General features: G+C 42.4%; 1 protein-coding gene across 3 annotated transcripts in view; it reads right to left on the minus strand.

Moving 5' to 3' along the window:
• The window catches only part of LCP1 (lymphocyte cytosolic protein 1), a 35,440-nt gene extending 8,830 nt beyond the window's left edge, over positions 1-26,610 (minus strand). Inside the window, exons 1-10 of one of the 3 annotated variants that reach the window (XM_074815668.1) lie at positions 26,591-26,610; positions 15,139-15,229; positions 13,266-13,414; positions 12,388-12,517; positions 10,950-11,082; positions 10,274-10,355; positions 7,566-7,731; positions 5,121-5,263; positions 2,499-2,594; positions 1,862-2,057 (exon numbers count right to left, since the gene is read on the minus strand). In XM_074815668.1, the coding sequence (XP_074671769.1) occupies positions 1,862-2,057; positions 2,499-2,594; positions 5,121-5,263; positions 7,566-7,731; positions 10,274-10,355; positions 10,950-11,082; positions 12,388-12,517; positions 13,266-13,414; positions 15,139-15,205 (1,162 nt within the window). In that variant the 5' untranslated portion in view covers positions 15,206-15,229; positions 26,591-26,610. Of the gene's footprint in view, positions 1-1,861; positions 2,058-2,498; positions 2,595-5,120; positions 5,264-7,565; positions 7,732-10,273; positions 10,356-10,949; positions 11,083-12,387; positions 12,518-13,265; positions 13,415-15,138; positions 15,230-22,491; positions 22,511-23,872; positions 24,081-26,590 lie in introns of those variants that run through there. The other 2 variants (XM_074815666.1, XM_074815667.1) reach the window with 2 other exon arrangements.
• Positions 26,611-26,853: the final 243 nt, after the last annotated feature.

Below are 26,853 nucleotides of genomic sequence, written 5' to 3' on the forward strand. Positions count from 1 at the left end.
CTGTGTGTCCTCCTCACTGCCCTAAGGATCTTGAACCATTTCCTGGGCACTGCAGCCAAGGCTGCCCTTGAGCTTCACATTCCTCAACAGACCCTCCTTGTTGGTGAGAACAAGGTCCATCCCACCACCTCTCCTTATTGGCTCCTCTCTCACTTGGAGAAGCAAGTTATCAATGTGTTCCAGCAACCTCCTGGATTGCTTATGCCCTGCTGTGTTGTCCCTCCAACAGATACCAGGGTGGTTGAAGTCCCCCATGAGGACCAGGGCTTGTGAACATGGAGCTGCTCCTATCTGTCTATAGAGGGCCTCATCCGCTTGGTCTACCTGGTCAGGTGGCCTGTAGCAGACCCACACTGTAACGTCTCTTGTCTCTGCTTTCCCTTTAATCCTGGCCCATAAGCTCTCGGCTGGCTTCTGATCCATCCCCAGGCAGAGCTCCATGCACTCCAGCTGGTCACTGACATAGAGGGTGACACCCCCTCCTTGGCTCCCCCCGCTGTCCTTCCTAAAGAGCCTGTATCCTTCCTTCCAACATTCCAGTCACAGGAGTCAGCCCACCACTCTCTGTGATGCCAATAAGATCGCAGTCCTGCAGGTGTGTGCACGTCTCTAACTCCCCTTGTTTATTCCCCATGCTGCGTGTGTTTGTATAGAGGCACTTAAGTTTGGTCCCTGATGAAGCTGACTTACTGGTTGGAATTCCTTTGTGCTGCTCTTCAGGTGCTCTCCTGCTGACCTGTGATCCCTCTCCAGGCTCTGGGCATCTATTGCTGGCAGTGACATCAAACTGGTAGGAGTGGGATGGATTGAGGCTCCCCTCCCCCAGCAACTTTAGTTTAAATCCCTCTTCTCCAGCTTGACAAGCCTATGACCAAACATGCTCTTCCCCTTCTCTGACAGATGGACCCCATCAGCCCCCAGTAGACCAGGTTTCTCAAAGCGAGTCCCATGGTCTAAGTAGCTGAACCCCTGGCTGTGGCACCAGTCCCATAACCATTTGTTGATCTGCCAGATTCAACTGGCCCTTTCAAACCCCATCCCTTTGACTGGGAGGACTGATGAAAAAGCTACCTGTGCTCCAGTCCCTTACCGCCGTTCCCAGGGCTCTGTAATCCTTTTTGTTACTCCTCAGACTGCTCCTGGCTGTTATCATTGTTGCCATGTGAAATAACAGCAGCAGATAACAGTCAGTGGACTGTATGAGGCTCGGTAGTCTCTTGGTGACATCCCTGATATGAGCCCCTGTTAAGCAGCACAGCTCTCTAGAGAGTGTGTCAGGTCAGCAGACGGGTGCCTCCATACCCCTCAGAATAGAGTCACCTACCACTATCACCAGTCACCTTTTCTTAGTTGCACTAGTTGTTATACAGGGAAGAGACTGGGCTGCCTTCAAGAATTCAAGAGCAGCCTGTGCCCCAGCATGAACAGTTTCACTATGAGGCTGAGAAAGAAGAACCTGAAGCTCAGCAAATGATCCATACAATTTTGGCCCTGACCACAACCCAGTGCAAGCAGGAAGCAAGTTTATGCAAGATCTGATTTTTAAATTGTATTCTCAATTAAGGGAATGCCAGGTCAACTCTAATTTCAACTAACAAGCACACTCAACAGTCCATACTGGTTCAGACATCCCACAAACATTTTTGTCTTTTAACATGTGCTATCCACAGAACAGACATACACAATACCAAAAGCTACATGAATGTAAAGAGCTGCCTCCCTTTCTCAAGACTGCCTGTGCTAATGCTGCAGTGAATATATGTCTGAACAACATAAGGTTAAGTTAACAAATTATCAACTCAGAGCTGGGGATACTGTGGCACAGGTGTCCAGAAACATCCTTTATCTGCATTTTCCTTACCTTCAATAGAGCTCCAGTCAATGTCCTGGTTCTCTGGCTTATGCAGGGCAGGGTATTTGTTGAACAAGTTGGCAATGAAGGCCAAATTTAGCTTTGGGTTCCCCCGGACGACATCTGTGGCTGTGACGAACTGCCGGCAGCCCAACCGCTCTGCTTGCTGCAGCATGCACTCTGCTCGCTGGACATCATCTTTCTCCTGCGCCGGCAGAAAACAGGGCCATCAGCCTCACCCCACTGCCTGGCACTGCACGCAAGACCCACTCAGGGTCTCTGCACGTGGAGCTAGGTGTGGGGCTGTTACCTACTATCCAGCCATCTCACCATATTGCTTTTACAGTTATATTCCATAAAAAAGGGGATGGCTTGATGAAATTCCCAAATAAATATATTTAAATATACTTGTTACATGCTAGTAGTTTATCAGTGTGGTTCAATGGTTATTAATTTCAGCAATAATATCTAACAAAAGGCAAATAATTTTATTCTTTGAAAGCTTTGATTTCTGAAATACAAGATCATGTTGCAATGCTAAAAAGAGTTTGCTTGTTCTGGCATCCCAGTGCAACTGTGTGTTGGCCAGCAATGCAAGTAACAGACAGAAAATATCGGCATTTACTCTAAACTTATCTCATTTTACCCTTAATCCCGACATGTCAATAGTAATAGCCGGAATGCCTTCTTCATCTCCCTTGGGGGCAACTTGGTTCAGCAAATGGTAATAAGCTCTTGAGTCCTGTGACAGACAGAGAAATTAAAGGGAGGAAAAATTACATCTAAAGCTCAGGTTTTGCATGCCTGAACAATGTGCCTGCATGCTTCTTTTTTATTACATCAATCATTGGGCTACATAATTAAATTAATTAAGCTGGAAGCACTTAGCAATTCCTACTTTATCCTGTATTTGCCAGATCTATTTCTTCCCTGAGCCAATATATATGCAGAACGCTCAACACACAAGACAAAATGCTGTATGTTGCACTTACAAAAAGGACAGCAACAACAAAGAGACATTAGAATTGACTTAATCTGAACATTAAATTAGAGACAAGAAAACGCATACCTTTATAATGCTGTAGAAGTCAGGCTGCTGAGCATTTAAGAAAAGAAAATGCAGAAGGAGAAAGCAGATGTTTAAAGTGGATTTCAAAGCAACGCTGGAACAGTTATGGAAGAGAAAGCATAGTTTTCAAGGACAAAAGTTAAAACCAACAACAGTATCAGCATTTTTCAGGCAAAAGGGCAGGAACAAGACAAGGATTTAACATGTTGCGTCTTTAATCTTTTGTGAAATGTGGTGGTTTGACCTTGGCTAAATGCCAGGTACCCACCAAGTCACTCTATCACTTCCCTCCCTTCCCCCTTTTTTCTCAACAGGGCAAAAAAGGGGGAAAGAAAATAAGATAGGAAAAAAAACAACCCTTGTGGGTAAAACAAAAGCAGTTTTAATGTAAGCAAAGCAACGCAAAGGTTTGCACACAGAAGCAAAAAAGAAAACAGATTTATTCTCTACTTCCCATGAACAGGTGATGTCGGGCCTTCTCAGGAAGCAGGGCTCTGATACACGTAGTGGTTGCCTTGGAGGACCAAGGGTGACCCCACCCCCTTCCTCCTTTTTCCCAGCTTTATATTCAAGCAGATGTCATATGGTACGGAATATCCCTTTGGTCAGTTCGGGTCAGCTGTCCTGGTTGTGTCCCCTCCCAAGATCTTGCCCACCCCATCCCACTGGGGGGGGAAATGTCAGAAAGAGCCTTGGTGTTGTGTAAGCACTACTCAGCAGTAGCCACAACACCAGTGTGCTATCAACACCCTGCCAGCTCCCAACATAAAACACAGCACCATGAGGGCTGCTATAGGGGAAAACCAATTCCAGCTTAGCCAGACCCAGTACATGTATGGAAAATATTAATCTCACTTCAGAAATAACCCAAAGAACTGAAAATAAAGCTACTTGTTAGTGTCTAGGGACTTGACTAACTAACCCAACTAATGCTCTTCAAAATATAAAGCAGATTACCTGAATTATTGTAAATCTTATAGATCTGCATTACCACCCACCATATCTAGAAAGTGGTTATTTATAACAGAAGTGAGGTGGGGAGACACAATTAGAGAATGGCTGTAAAAGCTGAAGTCTTGGCCTCAGAGGTAAACGTGAGCCTTATTTCCCAACTGTAAGTACAGTAAGTGCAATTTATCTTTCAGTTGCAGATAGGATTTAATCAGTTGCATTATAGTCCTCTCGGTCAGCCTACAGAAATATGGGAAATACTGCATTCCCTTCCCTCTCCATGGATATTCTCCAGCCACCTCCACCCAGTGAATCAAAAATCTGTTACAATAAAAATTGTATTGTCAAATGTGACTCTCAGACTCTCCTGTTGCCTTCTCTGGTGTTTTTTACTGTATGTCAAGTAAGTCATGGTAAATGACTTCTCATGCTTCAGTCCCTGGTGAAGCCTACAACCAGGCATCTCTGGAGTGGGGCTTTTCCCATCCTATGGTGGGAGCAGACATGTCGGGTCATGGCCCATGGCTTTCCTGGAAGCCAGCTTAGACACCTGCCCTGACATACCCCCTGCAGCCCTGGGATGCTGGATGGGCCTCACTCTGTAACTTTAGTGTCTGAAACTCATCACTGTGCACCACTGCGGTTCAAATACATCTGTCTAGGAAGAATGAAGGTCCTACAGAGAAAGCTCTGCTGAAATCTGCCCATGAAGTCCCAAGTACAGGAAATATGCTGCATGGACTAGAGAGCCATCCTTGCAAGTGCCTCCCCATCTAGCTATATTATTTTTGATAGTCCCACTGAATTAAAACTTGCAGGTAAGTTCATGCAGGGTTATAGCAAAGGTTGGGACAGAGAAGCATAACCCAGGTGCTGTACTGAAGGAAAGATCAAGTGAGAGAACTGGAAGAGCCCCATCTTCTTCCCCTACACCTAGTTACATGTCTGGGTAAGGTCCAGCCTCTTCCAAACCAAAGCCAGGTCAAGAGGCATTTAGGAAGTCCAGATCCAAAAGCTATTCCTTTCCCAAACATTTGGTGTGCTGGGGCTGGCAACGGTGACTGGGAGGTCAGGAGGAGGAATACTACTGAGCAGAAGGGCAAACCCCACTAAAAGGTACCCAGCTCCATGTGTTCAGCAGAGCAGTCTCAGCTGCTTGGATTGTTTCAGTGCACAATCCTTGTTTGGAGGACAGGGATTTGGGTGTGGAGCTGCTGTTTTGCTATTGTTGGTCAATGTTTCTCATACCTTGATGTCTGAGCTGAAGTTGTTAACTTTGTTGCATCCTGCATTCTCCAGGTGATAGTTTGCCCACCTGAGCAGCAGTTCCTCTGGAGACAACTTCATCAGATCCTCCAGGCTCTCTCCTTCTCTCAGAAGAGCGATCAAGGCTAAGCAGGGAAAAAAGAAAAAATGAATGATGTTGTGAATACTTGTAGAGGAGAATGTGTAAATATTTTCTCTCTTACACATTTTGCTACCCTAGTTTCTAAAAGTGAGCAACCAAAGTGTTGCCAAAATTCAAGTTGGGTTATCATGATAGGACATACGTAAACAGAAAAAAGGTCTCATCAATAAAATGATAAGGCTGTTAGTTGTGGATCTAGTAGTGGATCATATAGAAATGCAAGACAATTTCAGTGTGGTCTAAGAACTACCCAATTTCCTTGCCTCAGATCTTAATGGAAAGATGATCGTAGAATGAGAGTGTGTCACACTAGTCTGATCTCCTTCCAATATCTTTTGTCATTCTTTGAAAGAAATATAGATTTGCTACATAAAGGAAAGAGTGGAGACCTAATTTATCTGGAGTTCCATAGATAATTTGACGTAGGGTGCTGTGGGGTTAAGCTGAACCAGAAGGGGATAATAGAATCATTTGAAAGCAGACAGTGGATTTTATCAAGAGAACAATGTTAACACTGAGAGAAGTAGGCTGGAAGAAGGATTCTTGTGAAGTTGATCATGGATTGATTTTTGGATTAATGTTATAATTTTTTTTGTATCAATTATCTTGGCAGAAATACTAGTAATGTGCTAAAAATTTGATGATGATATTCACTAGGTGGCATAGTCAATACAGAGGACGATTGGGAAATCAGACAGAAAGAACTAGATGACAGTAATAAAAATGGAATGTAATTTAATAGCGCCATGTTCAAAGACATTCACTAGGGAATTAATATGAATAACTCCTATTAGCTAAAAGCTTATATGAATAGAGGATGAGAACAACTTGAGTGTATTAGATGTCTTCTGAGCTACTGTGAGCCACCATGTGATATGACCAGGGGAAAACCAAACATGATATCAGTGCATCCCAGGTATTTCTCTTAGAGGTTGGGATGTATTACTGCCTTGATACCATGTGGCTATGAATGCTCATTGGAAATAAAGTGTCCCATAGTCAAGAAAAGGGAATTTCACCTGGAACAGCTGCGAAGAAGGGCTATCAGGGAAAGAGAGAACCTGAAGAGACATCAAAATGATCTTGGCTTGTCTACCCTGACAAACCAAAGTCTGAGATGAGAAGTGAAAGAGAAAATACTAGAAAGGGAAAAATAGCTATTAAGCAGCTACCTACAAAGGAATGGGAAGTGGGAACTTTGGAAACTGGTGGTTCTGGCTATGAAAGGGATAGAAATGTGCAAGGGGTGAAGCAATGAAGTGGTGAAGTGAACCTGTGTGGTAACTGGAGGAAAGAAGTGTCACTGTTCATTGAACGAACTACCCAGAGACACAGGGAATAAAGCAGCAAGATGAGGTGCCATGTGGACTGCATGTACACACCCACAGCCTCACGCTGAAGCTATTTCACAGATAATTTCAGCATTGACGAGACACATCTGGAGTGCTGTGTGCAGTTTGGAGCTCCCCAGAACAAGAGAGACATTGACAAACTGCGGCAAATTTAATGGAGGGAGACCAAGATGGTTGGAGTGGCCTACGTGATATATGACAAGAAAATGAGAAAAGTGGGTTTGTTTAGCCTGGGAAGAAGTTTGAGGGATGAAAATGTATTGTCTTCAACAATTGCAGAGGAGCCAGAGCTGTATTTTCTCAGTATGCACAGCAAAAGGATGAGATGTTACAGTCACAAGGTGGAGGAAGGAAAATTCCAACTAGATATAAGAAAAAAAATGCCACAGCAAGAGTGGTTGGGCTCTGGAACAGGTTGCCAGACAGCACTGGAAAAGGCTCTGAGCAATCTTGTCTAACCTTGAGACAGGTTCTGCTGTAAGGGGGTAGTTAGATGGCTGAACCGGAGGACCTCCAGGGTGGACCTCCAGAGGTTCCTTCCACACTAAATTATTCTATGTTTCTATAATTATGATTTCACAAAGAAAGAGGAAATGTCTGGCAATCAAGAGCAAGAAAAGAGCAAAGCTTCCCAAATGCAGTGTAGCATTTCCTTATCCCAGATTTAGTGTCAGAGTACCAATATACCTGGGTGTAGACCATCATTCCTGATTCAGTGAGCATGAAACTGGCTCTGCACATATAAGCCTACACACAGCCTTGGACTTTGGAGTGCTGAAACTTGTGAAGAACAAGGGAAATTAGAGCAGTCAAAAAGACAGGCAACAAATACTTGAAGAAAAAGTTGAATTAAGATTTTTTTTTTAGAAGAGCTTTATCCTAAAGACTGTTCAGTGATAACAGTAGAGCACTGAAACGAAGAGCCATACATACCTTCGTTCCTGCTGATCTCTATGTCAGCAAAAAGTCCAATTTTGATGACTTGCCATAAAAGACCCAAAACCAGGTAAGGTTTCCCTTCTTTTAAGTCTTCAGCTCCAATGTTAACAACATGGCACCCAATGGCTGAAGCAGAGTTCAGGGCCAGGTTCAGATTTTCCTAGGGAAAGAAGAGAACTTACAAATGATGCAGTAACCGGACAGCTGAGGATACAGGAAGGGAGCACAGCCAAAACTAGTGAAACCTGTGAGCAGCTTCACTATGAATGCATTCACGTACATAGAATCATAGAATAGTTTGGGTTGGAAGGGACCTTTAAAGGTCAGCTAGTCCAATGCCCCTGTTGTGAGCAGGGACATCTTCAACTATATCAGGTTGCTCAGAGCCCCATCCAACCTGACCTTGAATGTTTCTAGGGATGGGGCATCTACCACTTCTCTGGGCAACCTGTTCCAGTGTTTCACCACCTTCTCACTGTAAAAAATGTCTTCCTTATATCTAGTCTAAATCTACCCTCTTTTACTTTAAAACCATTACCCCTTGCCCTATTGCAACAGGTCCTGCTAAAAAAGTTTGTCCCCATCTTTCTTATAGGCTCCCTTTAAGTACTGAAAGGCTGCAATAAGGTCTCCCTGGAGCCTTCTCTTCCCCAGGCTGAATAACCCCAGATCTCTCAGCTTTTCTTCATAGGAGTTGCATTCCGGCCCTCTGAACATTTTTGTGTCCCTTCTCTGGACCCACTTCAACAGGTCAGTGTCTTTCCTGTACTAAGGACTCCAGAGCTGGACACAGCACTCCAGGTGGGGTCTCACCAGGGCGGAGTAGAGGGGGAATCATCTCCCCTGACCTGCTGGCCACACTGCTTTTGATGCAGCCCAGGATATGTGTCTGATCACAAGAAGCAGGGGAACACAGAGTTTCCTGGGATTACAGGTAAGTTCTGGGTCCCAACACGAAGGTAGAAAGGATCTCTTTGGCAAAGTTGAAGGATACCATGTCACAAGACACTGGAGCTCAGAGCATACATCTGCATTCACAGTGATGTCCTGGCTCAATCCTGGTTATCAAAGCCAGGCTCTCCCTATAGCTAATGCACAAGCACAAGTACAGACTTAGCTTCAGCATGGGGTAAACTCTCCTCCACTCAGTCTTGCACACATGGAAGAACGAGGGAGCTACAACCCAATCAACTGGAAGATATTCCAGGCTCAGCAGTCCCTAAGCTCTATGCAAAAGCCGTAACACCTAAGATACAAATAAGTTGCTAGCTGGCAATGTATACAAAAAGCACATAGTCATAGGAATCAGTATGAATAAAGCTGTTGAGTTCTTAACCTTGCAGTTCAGCCAATGTCAGAATTAGTCAAGCCTGGATATTTTGTTTTTGAACTGTGGAGTATGGATTCCTGGTTTGGGAGTGTTCAATGGAAGCAGAGGGATTCTGTGATTCACAGTGAGGGGCAGAAAGAAAGTGATGTTTCAGGAATGTTATGTTCCTTTCCCACTTCCTTCCCATTTAAAACAAAGGGTGTAAGAAAATCTGACCCACGGGTCTGCACTATTCAAAAAGGTGGCTTCGTAAACAGAGAGCAAGTAAAGCAGGCAAAGAAGCCTGGAAAATATAATTTATCACACAGATCCGCAGTCTTTCACATGAATTTCATTACTGCTGGCATGACAGAGAGATTTGATTAGATACAAAATGCAGAGAGAGATATAGTGTAAATTCTCATAAGCTAGAAAAATTGGAGCATTTCAAATTAATTACCTTTTTTCCACCAGACAGCTGTAAAAGGGTTACATTAAAGTGGAAGCTATATTGATCAAATCATGTCTATGTGTGACAGGGATTGATCTGAGCTGCATCACTAAGCTATGCTGCTGACCAAAACGATTAGAACTGAAAAATGTGGTATACAGCATAAAAATCCAATTTAATGGCTTCTGAGCTTACTTGAGCCTGGCTAATGTTCCATCAAATCAGAGTAGCTGAGGGCTAAACTGGGTTAGGTTCATATCTATTCCATATATCTATTTATATTCTGTACCCAAATACATAGATGCTGTTTATATAAAAATAACTCTTTACATACTGCTGTGTGAGAAACACAACAAATACGTGAAAATTAGCTTTTTTGTCCAGTTTTTAAATCATATACATGTGCACATAATGGAAATAAAGAATGGATTTAGTATTCAAGGTGAAATAGCATGGATTGTAAAAGGCAGGCAAAGGCTATGGTCCCATCTCAGACATGTTGCATACCACAGTACTTCCTGGATCACAGTTAATATTTTGGTGAGGACATCAGACTGCAACACAGCAGTTGTGAATTCAAGTCCATGGCCATGCCTGTGTGACCTTGGATGTTGGGTTCCGCCTTCTGAGAACTACTCCAACTGGAATTGGTCACTGTATTATCTAGTGCTCTTGCATTTGAATGGCATCTACCACAAAGGTGTCTAAAACTTTGAACTGGTAAACATACGTTGGGCTAAGTGCAAATACAAACACTGTTTAGTCAGATTGCTCATATGTTTGGAAAGAAACAGAAATATGTCTTTATGTTTTTATGATGTGGATCTGAGCATCTCACTTTGACACAAACAACAAACAGCTGGTATCTCCAGCCTCTGCACTAAGTGATTATATCAAAGCATCCTAAGGGGAAAAGCAAAGAATTTTGCTGTATTTTAATACCTGTATTGTGAAGGGCGTGAGTTTCTTTTTGTTGATTGTTCTCTCATCAATGGTATCTGGCACTGAAAAGTTGATCATCTTACTGGAAATAAAAGAAAAAATAGCAAGAAATACACTACTAGCTATGTGCACACAAAAGACAGATATAACTTTTGTCACTACACTGTAGGACAAGTCAAAGAGCTGGGAAGTTACTGAACAAATATAGATAGCCTCTGTTTTTACACGTACACACAGAGGCACATGCTCAATACTTGAGCAATTATTTTGGGTCACATGCAGATTGTACTATAGGTGTGATGCCAAGAATGCCACAAGGTGAAGTTGTGCGAGAAGTTTATTGTGTAGAAAATTTCTGTGAAAAAACTCGTTATCTCCTGCCACTTTATGTGAATCCCCAACAGTCCTTGGACAAAACTAAAACCAAGTAACTCCTCAAATTTCACTGACTTCATCTTATTGCAAGGGTCCAGAGGCAAGGAACAACTCTCATTTAACATTAAAGAAGCTTTGCATTTTTAAAGATAAAAGAAGCAAAAAACCTAGCATTATTAAAGCCCTGAATCTGCAAAAATTCATGAGCTTAATGTAAAAGTCAGCAGCTTCCATTTAAGCAAAGACTTGAGTTTCTGCAGACTCATGGTTCCCATTTGTGAGGAAGATAGGTATTATTTACCAAAGCACAATGCCATCACCAACTGCCTGGAAGAGGTCATCTGTTTCTGGATTCATTGGGACCACGTGCTTACAGTCAGGGTCCTTCTCAAGGGCTTTATTAATCCAGTTGACAAAGGCATACTTTTCTTCCTCTGTGGACACAACATCAAATCCATCAGTTTGCTGTGCAATACCTCTACCGTAATATTACTTACAAAGGCAGAACTCCTGGGGGAGAAGACTCTCCCATCAGTGTGAATGATCAACAAACCCTCACAAGGGAAGAAGGCTCTGAGGAGACAGGCAAATGAGCTGAAGACAGCAATGGGCTTGAGCTGATTAATACTCCTTCCATGTTTCTTCCCACTGACTGGGGTTGTCCTGTCTCATGAGGGCAGGCATATTATAGAGACTGGCAATGAAGTTCACATGATTCAACTGTATGCTGCAGTTGATATGCTCTGCTAAGAGTAATCTGTACTTACACCATAATTTTGCATTGTTGCATCACTCTGCTAAATAGAAATCCCATGTAACTTCAAATAAGTTCAAGTAAGTGAATTCTGTATTGCACATGACAGCCTCCATATGTGGAATATCTAGAAGAGCCTGGCCAGGATTGCACTCTGACAAGGAGCATTCAGAGGGTAATAGGCAACTGTTCCCTATAGTTCAACAGGGCTGTAACGTAGTGTAGCTATCCTGTACCAGCAGCAGCTCACACCAGCCCCAGAAGCTCAGGGAAGGTGTTGTCTGTGCTCAGGTGGGTGGAGACCTTGGAAGCATCCTCCACTCTTCCTTCCCCAGAGAGAGTCAGTTCCCCACCATTGCCCCTGGAGAAGATATCCAAGGGTGGTACCTCCTCCCTGTGGAGTTGCTTCAGAGCGGGCTATGCTCAGGAGGCAGCAGAAGCAACCATGGCTGCCCCAAACTTTCAGCTTGGAGAAACACACTGGGAGAAAGCCCCAATGGGGTTGTGCCCACTTTAGAAAAAGATCTGGAACCATTTGGTTACAGGTGTTTACAGAGAGACTACCAGACTAGTAAAATGTGAAAGGAAATAGGTTAGCAACAGTGGGGAACCCGTGCCTTGCCTCACTGGTGAGCAGGGACAGCAACAGGCCAGTCTTTGTGCTGCTGCAGCCATGCCGGGAGGCTGTTTGCCAGCAGAGCTCCAATGCATTTAAGGTAAGGGAAGCTAAGATGGATGGAGCTTCCTCCAGTAGCCACAGCTCTGTCCACCCCAGTAAACCAGCTCACACTAATTTTGACAAAGAAAGATGCTGCTCTGGTGCTTCATTACCTTTACAACTCTTTGCCTTGCACCAGTCTTGCCTGAACAGCCACCAAAGCTCACCAAGGCCAGAGCACCCGGTTTTGCACCAAGATAAGGTGCAGATGGTCTCCAAGGGCACACTTGTTCCTAGTTGCTATCAGTGTAGGACAGCCATACCTACCTGAGTAAGAGTGTTGTGTGCCAGCACTGGACTGCTCGGATGTCCCACCAATAGCACAGATGCCCTCCTTTTTGTTGATTTGTTTTCGGAATGACTTAGCAACATCGTCACTCTTCAGGTTTTGGAAAATCTTTCAAGCATGAGAGACAATTTTAAAATTTTGGAGAATTAAACCAAATCAAAACAGTGAGCTCTTGGGCCAGGAGCCACGTCCTGTCTGCTTCAAATATAGGGAAGCACAGCTTGCGCATTATTCAGCAGGTTTCTGTGCAAAAGCTGTGTATCTGCCATACAGGACCATACACAGCTTTTATGTTTTCAAAGCAGTGAACAAAGATAAGCTAAGTAACAGAAATGCATATAGTATGAAACCACAGAGTTAAAATGTGCAGTAGGAGGGCCTTTAACAGTTTTGGTTTGAAGAAAGGACAAGTAAAAATCTGTTTCTCCATCTCAAGTGAAATTCCACTATTTTAGCATTTGCTTTCGTCCTAGTTAAGACCAGAAAAAGAAGGTTTTTTAATAGAAAAAATGCCCCATAAATTTTCAGTTTCAATCTGCTGAAATTTTTCATAACCATCTAGTCAGAATATAATCTTTTTGCATCTTATAACTGAAAAGCTTTATCCTGCTGCATCAACCAAACTGAAAGATATTAAGTCTAGTCAATACGCAGCTGCATTCATGTAACTTGCCCCAGTTAATTGCAGGATTTCTAGTTTGGTTACCTCCTGCTCTCATCTTTTCCAGTGAGGGGACTCCTTGAATTAACTAGATGCCCATGAGACCCTTTTCTTGTGCCTCTGCTGTGCCCTGGGGACCACCGTGAGTATCCCATCTGGCATCTTACTTACTGAAATAAATAACATCTTACTTACTGAAATAAATTCATCAAAACTGATCCTGCCATCCCCTGTGGTCAAATTCTGAATGAGTTCTCTGGCTTTATATCCTGGGAGAGGGAGATTGGCTGCCTTCAACACATCTGTTAAATCATTGGCATGGATGAAGCCGTTCCCACTGATATCTGCAAAGATTAAAGCAAACATTTAGATTCTACATCAGCCGAATGAAATTTTATGGACACAAAGGCTGTTGTTTTTATTTTACTTGGGGAAGGGTACATTATATACAAAGATTTGTTATCCTGAAATCCAATATTTTCAACCACTGTGGTGTCATTCACACCAAGAAAAAATTATAATCACTCACAGTGGTGAATATATATGTTTTAGACATATAATAATATCCTACCAAAGCTAGGTTTAGATGGATATAATTTAGTTTCCAAGTTTTACATGTAGACAAACGTGATTTATAGAGGGACTATCCTCTCTACAGAACAGCTAAAGAAAATGGAGTTGACACAATACAGAGTTACACCTTACACATGTATTCATAGATATAACTTGTGATTTCGGCCTGTTTTCTGGCCAAACTCACAACTAGATACTACTGCATCTAGTATCATCAGAAGTCATGAGTTTAGATGCTTGGAACTGCATGTGGTCATCCTTAGAATAAAAACTTGGATGTTTCTCTGTGATGGTGCTAACATGGATAGTCCTGCTGAGCCTGTTGCAAGATCCAGGGTAGGATTTTATGAGAAGATCATCAACACAGGTTAAATAGTCCTTTCTTCAACACCAGTTTGTGAAAATCTCCACAGATAAAAAAGGAAACTGAATCTATTGTGTGGAAAGTTTCTGTTAAAACACTATGGTTATGTACATAATTATATATAGTTATATAGTTATATATGGTTATATATTTATATTTGGTTTTCAAATATCTGTGTATTTCTTGTTCTGCAGGCTCTTTTTCCCCAGCCCAGATACTGAGGTGATTTCAAAGGCACTCAGCTCTCAGCATCAGTGGCATGGACTAATACAGATGGCAGAAAGCATCCTATCCATTTCTGAAGTTGTACAACAGAAGGATCTGGACTTGGAGAGAGAAATGTCTGGGAGAGGAAGGACAGCTTCCTTCCAGCATTTGTCTTGTCAGTGCACCAGGTGTAGAGGGCACACACCATGACCAGATGTTTAAGATTCCCAGCCTGGACTACTGCATGCTCAGAAGTCAAACCACCACCACCTGAAGCAGCAAGGACAACTGACTAACACATAACCCAGTGAGGCTGACAGATCTGCTAATAAAAGTAAGTGAGTTGTGAGAAGCACAAGGACCTTTTCTTAGAATTTGGGTAGACAGTGACGGGTCTGCATGACTTTAAAGGAGACAAATCAAATGAGACCTTTAAAGGCTTGAAAAGGAAACACACACTTTAAAAATATATGGGGCTTTAGAGGTCATAGTAAAGGGATTACAAATTTTGTAGCTGTTTGCACATTTATCCTCTGCAGACTCTTTCTCCTCAGAAGAATTAATCAATTTACATTAAAATAAAAACTTTTTACCTTCCAAATAATTTGTCAGGAATAAACAAAGTTCTTAGGAAAACATATTTCCAACATGGTTTTCTGTTTTCTGTACAGCTTTTGAGGTTATTTCATAAACGCTTCTGCTCATTGCCCTGCCACCTCTCTCCGGTAAGAGTCCATTGCTCTGCAGCGTGCTGATGTGGTTTCATCTAGGAGGCCTGCAGTGGCGGGAAAAGGCCCTTCTGTGGTTTCTGTGACACAGCAGATCAGCACTGCAGTAAGCACCATTTCCTCATGGCTGATTGGTACATAAGAGCCTGCTACCGCTTCACACTTCTGCAGTGTCTTTCCTGTTTGCTGTACTCACCGACTTTGCCAAAAGCCTCTCGTAGCTCTCCCATCTCCTCCTCTGAGAAGTGTGCTGTTGATGCCATTTCTTATTTCTCCAAGTGGCAGGTCTGCAAGAAGAAAGCATTTGGGGGTTTTGGTGCCTTTTTTGAGTTTGTAATTGTGATGAAAAAGAGGGGTTTTCACTTGAATTTGAAAGTCTTGGAGCAGCTCCCCATAGCTGAAAACCCAGTTCCTCTCAGCATCCCGAAGCCAAGTGAAGGGGTAAAATCCTGTGTACATGAGATACAAATCCATGTCCCTCCTGTTGTTTTGCCAGGCCCTACTCAAAATCGCAAGTTTTATTTATACTAATTTAACTATTAAATTTTACCTCTGCTGACTTTTGTTTCTCATGGAGAAAACAAACAAAATTGTGCTGGTTGTTCTTGTTCCCCCTTTGGAAACACAATTCACTACGTGCCTTTTCAGCAGTGCTGGCAGAGAAGCAGCAGCCCTGTCTGCTCCTGGGGCTCTGGGCTGGAGCCATAGCCCAGATATTTGCACCACCTACCTTTGGTTACCTAATGGGGAGGCTGGTCACCCTTACAGTGGATGGATGGAGAGAAGCTCCTTCACAAAGTGTTCAGAGCACCAGGTCAGGCTTCCCAGAGGGCTACTTCTCTTCCTGGCTATGGGGAGAGTTTAGGGACTTGCCCCCAAGGTACCTAAGTCAGTGCCTGAGGTTGGGTGGCACCTGGGTGGCTGGAAGGAGGTTTCCTGACTTTCGTCTCATCAAAGATATAAAGCAGGAGAAAGGATCAGACTTCCCCTTTCTAGGCACCTTTCTTAATAATCAGAAAGAGAAAGTTTACTTCCATTTGTCACATCATTTAATACACTGTCAGAAGATGTACATTATACCTCTCTGTTTTTTCACACACCTACTGTCCCTTGCATGTATTCATGAGGAAACTGTTCAGGCAACAGAGTATCTATTATTCTATATTTGTGAGAATGACTCTAGTGTCCTATGTCTCTTTAAGTATTAATTAACCAAGCAACTATTTAAATAGAATAGAATGGAAACCTGAGTTGATCCTAGAAAGTGGTTGCTGTAGCTACAGTGCTCAAATGAGGAGAAAAAAAATCAGAAATACCTCATTCCCAGACTAAAACCTACATGGCATCCTGGAGGCTTGGATTCTTGGATATAGAAAGATATAGAGGGATAATTTTTTAAATTACAGATTTGCTCTAGCCCTCTACAAAAACACAGAGTCATGTACAGCCTCTCTAGGCTTCAGATTAATGCTCTCCTGAACTGTCTGTGAGAACCACTATGGACTTGGGGCTTTGAAATAACCCAAAGGCAATCTCATGGGGTTAGCTTTTTGTCTTCTGTCTCCCTGTAGTATCATGCACCCTTTTTCTGCCTCATCACTGTGATTTTAGGGTGAGAACAGCTTCCAGAGAAAAATCTGTTCATTCACTCCAACCTTCATAAATAGAGAAACGCAGCATAATCCATAATGCAGTCGCTCTTGGGGCATGAGAACCCAAGTGTAGTTTTCATCACAACAGTGATGGTGGTTGCTATTGAAATACTAATATAATATTGAAAGTGATTCTAACCACCATACTTTCAAGGATTACCTGTAAAAATCCCTGAGATCCACTAGCAATGTGGGTTATGTAGGGTAAAATTAGATCCATAGTCTTCCTCCTTCATCCTGGTATCTTTCTTGTTTCTGATTCCTCACTACCAATCTTATTCTGTGCATGCTGAATATTTTTGCAACATGTGGATTACCTAAAATGCACCTGGACACATGAAAATCTTACACTAACAGCAAGAAAATCTATATTCCACTGGAAGATCATCCCTTCCAGTCCAGTCACTTGATCAAGCAATATAATTTGCAACACAACTTTTAATAGCATTAAGACTGTTCTAGAGCTTAACAGATAAGAAACACCACAGGTTGTTGCCTATAACATTACTTTTGCAAATAGATTTATAACCTTGACCAAAAAATATCACCAATGTAAAATGGACTTTTCTTGATTGCATAAGAAGTTGTGACCTCTGATGAGTAACTAACTGATCTGTTAAATACAGAGAATCCTATTAATAATATATATGTTTCCATGTGTGGGCATTTATACAAATAATACATAGCAGGATGAAGGGCTTCGCTGTAATGAACCCTTCTGACATATTTTTAGGTCAATATTACCCACTCTTGTAAACGTGGCTATGCTTAGCTGAGAAATCAGATGAATCTCTGCACCAAGCATGAGAACTGGTCCTCAATCAGCCTAGGAGTAGTTGTACTTGGGTGATGGAGGTATTGTGACTGCCCACTCCAACACGCAACTGAGTTTCTTCTGCATTTTCATCCCTGCAGCATCTCTTGATTTCAGCCTGTCAGCTCCAGCATCTAACATCACCTGGTATCACTGACTAAAAGTCCACTCTCTGATAGCTTAGCTATCAGCAAAAACAAGATTTTGAAAGTCAGCAGCAGCTGGGAGGGAAGGTCTTAAACTTGGCGTGATCAAAGATCAGTGAAAGAATTGATGTTCCTTAGAGAGAACAAGATGAAAGTCAGCACATGCTCAGATGTGGAGGCAGGACACTGAGGGGAAGGCAGCTCCACAGGTCAGGGCAAGAAAGACAGTGGAACTGCCAACAAGAAAGAAATGGAAGGTAATAAAAATTCAGAAGGAAAATAAAACACTCCTTGAGACAGGCTGAGCTTCAGAAGGCATCAGGACTTCCAGATTAGACACTGCCTGGAAGTGACACTTCATTCTTGTTTGCCAAACAGCATAAACCTGCTATTACAAAAGCAAATATAAAGTTGTGCAAATACTCTCCTTCCTCCCCAGAAGACTGTTGAGTTACACGTTAATGTAAAAAAGGGAAAATGGTCTAACCTAAGCTGCTGAGAATTGTAACAAACTGATATCAAAAGAGCCTCTACAAAGCACTCCCTTTCCTGCTGTCATTTCCAAACTGATACGTTACAGCCATGCTGTAAAGCCTCCTTTTATTTGACCTTATCCTCAGAGGAACCTAACTATCACACTGATATTTTAAGAGATCTAATAACAAACCACTTTCAGTCTGAAATATAAAGGAAGAACTAAAATAATCTCAAACCTGAATGTTACTGCTAAATTGAAACACAGAGATATTGATGTTCTTTCGTCTCTTTCGATTTTGAATCCATAGACTGAGAAGCTGACTGGTTATGTATTACTTGGCAAAGTGTGCACCCACAATGCAATATAAATAATAAATAGCAAAGCCATTAAAACCTAAAGGTCTCCAGGACTTGTATTAAATTGTTACCTTGTTTCATATTTTCCTCCACTTCTCTGGTGTTTAAACTGGTGCAGGCAAGGCAATGAAAACTTTAAAGATGTGAAACTGCACTTTACAGCTAGACATAAAGTTGTACCTTTCCCCAAAGCAAAAAATCAAATTTCATGGGGCAACACTATATTTCACAAACACATATTTAAGTCAGCAGGAACAATTTAACTGTGAATTTGGTGCTGAGAAAGTTGAATAAATACCAGCTCTTTTCTGCATTAGCCTTTCCTTCCTAGCTGATATCAAAGAGGCACCACCAGCAATCCTCCCCCAATGCTCAGCCTGCCCTGGACAATGTCACCAGCATGCAGGAATAAGAGAAGTGGCCTCAGAATTGTGAAGAAACTCTTGTGATAGATCTGAAGTGTCTTGCATGCCAGAAAAATATAAGGGAAAAGGGAGTATCCTGAGCATATTCAATCTTTTTTCCATACTTCTTGCACCTTTGGGGCCCTCCTTATTCCTGGTCACTCATCAGAATATCCCTGATAGGATATTTGTCCCCAGAAATATTTCCCTCTACCTTTCTCTCATAAGGTTCTACACATAAGTCCATATATCTATATGCATTTCTGTTCAAACTATGTGTCTCAGTCACCTGATTTTCTACAGTATGGAAGGGCTGAGGGTGAGACAAGGAAAGAGAAGATTTATGAGTTAGATTGTGATAAATATTTTCCTTCTGGAGACAAGTTTTTGTCACTAAGGGGGGAGAAAAAGAGAAATTACTCAGTGGATCTCATGTTGAAAGAAGAATCAATGCTATAACCACAACAGTGTGGCCTAGAAGTTCCTCAATTTTAAAGTTTCATCTTGTGCTCATAGGCAAAAAACTTCAACTAAAATGCAACAGGCAAAGCCATCTTATTGGCAGTCAGCCAAACATATTCTTTTGCATAATCGAGAATAGTTTATCTCCCAATCAAACTTCATATTCTCAGCAGACTTGCTATTACCCTGCTTCTCTCATATATTTTTAATTATCTGTTGTTATTCCTACAGTTCTGATCAAAATGACGTGCTTGTATCCCTGCACTAGCAGGGTGATCCATAGTGCACCCACAGCAAAGTAGGATAGTAGCATTCATGTTAAATTTCCCCAGCCTTACTGCCAGTTTGGAGCAGTGGCAATATTCAGTCATCTCAGACAAACAAACAAACAATTCCATCTATGTCCTTTGTTCTTGTCTGGTGTCACAGCTTCCAGGCAAATTGTATGGACTTTTTTTTGTGATAGGTTTTTTTCCACTAATGATGTAAGATAAAAACTAGAATCCATATGCCTCTTCCTCCCTGGTGAGTTATTCAGCTAGGCAGCTACCCACCATGACTGACAGCATCAGCAAATACCATCAGGTTTTGAACCTGATGCGTTTCTTACACAACAACTTTGAAAATCATTTAAGAAGGAGAAATCGTGAAATCTTTGAACATGTGAGGTGGTTCATAAAAAAAATGTTTGTATTTCAAGTTGTGCACTTAGTGGTATGACTATTTCCCTATTTAAATAGCTATAGATAACACATGGATAAGAGGCTTTTCTAATTTCCTCAAAGATGCTGAGCTAAATTTTATATCCTAAAGTAGACAGAAACATACTTGGCTTTATTAGCAATGTGTAACTTAGATTACAGTACTTTCAATCTGGGTGGGATCTTCCTGTTTAAATCAGCATACAAAACACAGAGAGGAATCTTTCTGAAGTTACGGCAAATAGTTCCTCCCTGGTGCATGATAAAGATTCACAGTTTAGCCCACAATAAATGACAATCTTTGCCTCAAAGGCATTTTAAAAGACTGGTGCCTGCAACAGCAAAATCTCATAGTGTATGCAGGCACAGGAATTACTAAACTGTTGCACTTCACATATTTTATTTCCTATACAATTTGAAGAAATGCAGAAAAAAAGACATTTATCACTGTTCAGAAAGCAACATGGTGATGCCCATGAGTTATTTTCTTAATGTTCTGGTTTATAAAGGACCTTATTTGTCAATGTGATGCCCGAGTCCTAAATCAAATATGAGCCAACAGGGTTTAGGAAGGGAAAACCCACAGAGTTTGTAGAGAAATGGAGATCTCTTTCCAATATAACTCACAGTGGCAGGGAGTGCTAATCCTTCAAGGAAATTAAGACATTGAAGAAGCAGAGCTGTGAACCCATAAATACTCTCCTTATGTGTCTTTTATCTGTCAGATACATCCTAGAAGGGAGACAGCATATATGTGCATATTATTTTTCAACCAGATTATGTAGAATTTTTCTTTAAAAAGAAAAAATTTATCCAGTACACTACATTTTTTGTTGGGTCACTTATCTTTTCTACCCCTTTACCAACACAAGCTAGCTAGCTTTAAAGTGAAAACATTTTTCCATAGAAAAAGGAACATTTTGATTCTCAAATGTTTTCCAGTGATTTTTTTTCTACTTTTTTGGCCAAAGCTGGTTTTCAAACAAAGCCAAATTGACAAGCAGCTTCAGTCATGCAGCAGATGTCCTATTTGGTGAGGAAAGCCCTGCCCCACCCAGTTCCACCTTCGCTAAGTAAGGTGGGGGAAGAGGAGAGCATCTACAGGGGCTGCTTTGGCTATGGGTATGAGGAGCTACCCCACCTCTGTCCCATCATGACTGGGGTGGCAGATGGGACACAAAACCTTGGGCAGACAGATAAAAGCCTCTGTTGCTATTGCTGTGAGGTAGTCATCGTACTGCATCCTGATGGCAGAAGGTCGGGTCACGAAGTACTGACTCAGTCCCAAATATCCTGTGAAAGCCTGGTATCTGATACAAGAAAAGGAGAACATGGCCTGTGTTTCCAGCTTGTTAGCAGGAAAACAGTTCCTCTGTAGATGGAAAATATTAAAAACCTGTTCCAGCTGTAAAAAGGAGGTGGATATATTATTTTTAGAGATGAAAGTATATTTGCATTTGACTGATTCCACCTGGATTTATGAATCTGTTGCTGTTACTTCCATGCCAGGAGTTGTATTGTGTCCTCAGTTTTGCAGGACTCTTCACTGATTTCAGCAGGGATTCATAGGGGCTTAGCAAGCCCCTGAGTGATCAGGCCCTTCCACCCACCAAACCAGACCAGAAAATGGAGAGCACATCTGAACATAGCCCTCCTTACTGACTGACCTGCTGCTTGGGACCCTCTCCTGCAGTGGTGCCATGCTGGGAGCTGTAGGGTCTCTGAGCGTGCAATGGGGAACCAAAGCAGGAACTGGAGCAGCAGGAGGCACAGTCCTCCTGTGCCCCTTTACTCTGAAGAATAATTCGGCTAAAGCCATAAATGGCATGGTCCCTGAGCCACCGCCACAGGGCACCCCTCATGGCTCGCGTGCCACTCTTCTCCCCATGGGCACTGCCTCCATGTCCAGGACACCCTACTTGTCTCACCTGGGGGTGGCTATTTATTTCCTGTCCTAGAGATTTCCCTTTTGATAACTGAAAAGATACACTGAGCAACCAATGCAAAGCCCCCTACTCCATCTTGCAGCACAGCTGGTTTCAGTGTCCTAAATACCATTTCATTGTTTTTCATAAATATTTTTCATTTTGACAAAGATTTTACATTTTTGTATCAGCATTTCACTAGAGTGTGCTGTTCTGCATGAAAGGGCTAAGAGTATGAAAATCATCTACATTTCTGAATGCACTGTACTCTCCTGACCTTCACCGTCTCCTTCCTTCCCCTTTACTCAACCTCTTTCTAAAGTTTTTTCATACTTCATAAAAAACATATGGTGATGACTTTTACTGTACGATTTCTACCAAGATAGCTCTGCTCCATGCTACACAGCTGCATTTTAAGCTGCTCATGACTGAAATCAGAAGGAAATGGGATTAAAAAAAAAATTGGTAGCATAATACAACATGATAGTGTGTGGTACGTTCTGTGAGCAGGGAGAGAGAAGCAACACCACTAGACTTGTTTAAGTACAATGAGTTTCATATAGACTCTCAAATATTTTATAACCATAACAATATTCAGTCCAAATGCTTACTTGGTTTCAATTGAGGAAGCAGATTCAAAACCAGTAACAATACAACCTTTTCTTGATCTATTGTGTGAGCACTGTCTTCAGCTTCTGACCAAAGTAAATCTGGACCTCATGGTCAGGACTGAAGTAGAAATCCCCACTCTTGTTACCAGCAGGCAGGCAGGTATTTCCCAGTCCCTCCTGGCTCGAGCATCCCTCCTCCATGGAGTTTCCCACCACAGATGGGGTTTCCACATCTCCTGTCCGCGCAGGAGAGCTTCCCCAGCCTCATCCTTGACCCCCTGCAGACCCTCTGGCCCCATCTCAGGAGGGCAAACTGCTCCTCTGTGACCAGCAAGCGGGGAGGAAGGTGATACATGCCAGAGTTCCTCTACATGAGAGGTTTCAGGGTGTGAACTGCTTTTATCAAGACAATCAAACAACCATCCGCTGAGCACCCATCTGCACTGCTGATGGCACAATCTCACTTGCCATTTGCTAGAGACCATCTTCACTCGGTACCTGCAGCAGTAAGGAATCAGCCAGCCAATGTTGCCTGTGACTTTGGCTACTCTAACAAAGACCTGAGGTCCCATTCGCTTGAAAAATCAAGTTGCTCACAGTCTTAAGGGTCAGTTGTACAGACAGCATTCACACCAAATCCACGTACTGAGGAAACCACTATCTGACAAAACCAGCAAGTCTACTGCTCTTACAGAGCAAAAAGTTAAGCCCAAAGGCCCCTGTTCACAATACTACCACCTAAAATGTCTGTAGACATTTGTAAGTCACAGTTCATCTGCAGCCTGAGCTGAAATCTCCAAGACAAGGGACAAGTCTGACCAGCTTCAACAGTCAAGATCTTAAAAGGCAAATGTAATGTTAGGACCATCCCACATCACTGTTTTTACAGCAAAAGTCCCTACTACAATCAGGCTCCATCATGAATCAGTTTTATTTTTTCTCTGGTGAGTAAAATTACATTTATAAAAGCCTAGTATAAATGTTCTAACAGTCAGCAGAGTATATTGTAAACACTACAGGCCAAAACACGTTAGCTTTATGAATGAGTGCTTTTCATCACTGGAATTATAATTACATTCTTACAGGTATCCACTCTGTAATCTAAATAATGGCTTCTTCCTTTATCACACCCTGCCAAACTAATGCAAATTCAAAGACTATCACTCTACTCAGCCAAAGACCACTCTGCCCAGTTAAATCCATCAAACACTTTCCTGAAGGTTAGTAGAAATGCTGTGCACAAGACAATTGGAAAATGCTTCAGGCGAATACAGAACCTGCACTGCTTTTTCACGGCGACCACAATTTCCTGTGCAGTTAAACTGCTCGTACGCTCAGTGAGGACAGCTTGCTAAAAAAACAGCAGGTGCTGTGATCTTACCTCCCAGGCTCAAGCGGTGGGTCCAAACTACCAGAGCAACAGCTCAACAGCTGCAAATCCAACAGAAAGGGAAGAACTTCTTAAAAAACCCAAACTTTTTGTAGGTTGGGGAACTGCAAAGTAGTATGTCGAAACAGGTTGCTGCGTGACTAGGAAAATCTTCCTTTTCCGCAAAGCAACTAGTCAAGCCCAAGACTGTAAGCCCAAGACTGAGCCCAGAGAGGGAAGTGACTGGTGACAAAACGTCATAGTGAAATAGATTTTGTCTTTATAAGGAAATTTAGCATTCTCTGGTCTCCCTCTTCACCTTGTTACTCCTACAATAGCTCCACTGCCGGGTACCACTTCCTCTCAGTTTTACCCTCTTTGGTTCCGTTCTCTCTCACTAAGCACATGCATGCATGCGCGCACAAAACGGCTTCTCTCTTTGGTGATAAAAGCAGCCATGTTTTAAAATTGCATAACAACAAGGTCTGCAGTCCTACCCTGTGCTCAACAAAAGGGTGGTTGCAAAGTCAGGCTGGGGCGCTCGGAGCAGTGTCTCCAGGGATGAAGGCTCCTCAGCATCTCTAGGCAACCTCTGTCCTTGCTGCGAAAACTTTTTTTCCTTGCGTTGTGGTTGGAATTTCCCTTGATGCAACTTGCAACCTTTTTATTCTCAGTGTGCACCTCTGACAAAAGGCTGGCTCCATCATCTCTATAAGCTCTGATTAGATAGACCTAAACACCAAGAAGTTCCCTCTCAGACTTCTCCTCTCCAGGTTGAACAAGTCCAGCCCTCTCCACCTCTTCTCGGATCTCATGTGCTCCAGCCCATGACCATCCTGGTGGCTCTCTACAGTTTGTCAAAGCCTTTCTTGTACAGGGGAGCCTCAAACAGGACACAGTGCTCCTCACACTGCCTCACAACTGACACCGATTTCAAGGACACGTTTCCCAGCTAAGCTGAGGGTCAAGCGTGGAAGTGCTTGATGGATACAAACATTAGCTGTCTTTCAACCCTGATAACGCAGAGTTGCAGAAGCTTTAACAGAACTGAAAACACAGCATCAATAGATGAAAGTGATTCATCAACCCCATGGGGATTTTAAGAAATGTCCTGCTCTACAGCAAAATTCCCACCACTTTCCACAGCCTGAAGAATCAACCTTCAGCTTTTTTAACAACTTCTGTTCTGACTTTTACCTCTGAAAACAAGCAGCTGAAAAAATAACCAAACTGAATGGCTTTAATGAAAAAGCTGTCATTCACGATTCATCAGACCAGCTGGACCATCAAGTCCATGCTGATGTAGAGAGCTTCAGGAAAACCTTCTTATGAACATATCTCCACAGTTAAGATCCATCCTTGAAGCACATGTACATTTGCTGTATTCAGAATTACACTGTAACATGTTCTAGGCATTTTTTATGATTTCCTTCTATTTATTTTTGTTGCTCTCCACATCTCCTTGAATGCTGCAATATCTTTTTTGCGATAGAGAAGAGGGCACCAAATGGATGCATGCCTTAAATCTAACATCTTACTTACACAGGAAAACTAGGGGTGGGTGTTTCCTTATCAGAGATGTTTGCTAAGCACTCTTAACGTCCTCTCTTGAGTTATTATAGCTTATGCAGAAGGTAGGCGAGGGACTCAGATTTTCCACCCTAGTGTATGATATTTGGTATTCATCTCACTTAGACTGAGCTCCATACTGTGTCATCAGTACACTGATTCATACCAGTACATACCAACAGGCACCAGCTGTGTTAAAACAGTGCTTGAACAAGCTTAGAAATACAAAGACAGCAGGAATTAGATTTAAAGTATGATGGATTTATAAGGCAAATATAAACAAAAGATTTTGATATATTTGCCATGTGGACCATGGATGCCTTTCCCTTTTTCTGCCTCATTTCAAGACCTACTGGAATGTCGCTGTGTATACCTAATAACACTGTCTCACCAAACGTTATTAAACTGAAGTAGTCTTTACGTACAACTCCAGCTGAAGTCTTGTCATGACCACGCACTATTTAAATTCTGCACTGTGCATCCATGAAGCATCACACAAATAACAATTTTATTGGGCAGCATTGAAATACATTTAACTGGTCTGGTGCAATAGTTAACACCTAACTGTACCTGGTTAACTTGTACCTGTGTCATGCTCACTTGTGGTATTGCTGACAGTGTACAATTATATGACAACAATCTCTCTAATTTCTTGCATGGGGCAGGATACTTCAGGCAATCATTATAACATCAATTTCCTAGAAGTGTGTTGAATCCTAATTCTTCAATATAAATAGCTTGTATTTTGCAATAAAGTATGCTTACGGTTAGCAACAGGCTAGCTGGTGTTACAATAGGATGTACTGTGATACTGAGCTATAATACACTTGACCACTCTTAGGGCCAAAATCCCAGTGCAGCTACTTTTAAGATTTACTTGCATGAAAGGCAGAAGACTTAGAAAGGGGTGTTTCTCCAGTTACAGGCAAAGACATTAGGAAACAGCTGAAATGACTGTCTACAAATTAAATACCATAAATTAACATGCACTGTGTCTAATCCCTTACAGAGGGAGGACTATAATTATAGACAGACCATGCCCCTGAGCCACAGATGAAAAGGTCAAAAACAATACATACCCCTCTGTTGTCACCACTAAAATACTTCAAAAGCTTTGCCTCTTGTCGTCCCTGTGCCTGAGGGACCTTTCTTTCCACTTACCTTTTGCAACACTGACACTCTCATCCTGCTGCCGGTGAAACGCAGCCACACTTCACTGCAGGTCAGCCAGACCGTGTCACCACCCTTCCACCGCTTTTCTCCTCCTCCTGCAGCCTCGGCTTTCCTCTGCCTCTGGGTCAGTCCCGCAGCTCAGAGAGGCTGCGCGCCTTCACTCCTGCCTCCTTGCCCGCCGATGGCCTCTCACCTTCCTCCCCTTCATCCTTGGTGTCTTGGGGAGCCTTAGGAAGTGCGGTGACTGCCTG

Source organism: Strix aluco, chromosome 2 (assembly GCF_031877795.1).
Source record: "Strix aluco isolate bStrAlu1 chromosome 2, bStrAlu1.hap1, whole genome shotgun sequence".
In the NCBI taxonomy this organism is placed as follows: domain Eukaryota; kingdom Metazoa; phylum Chordata; class Aves; order Strigiformes; family Strigidae; genus Strix; species Strix aluco.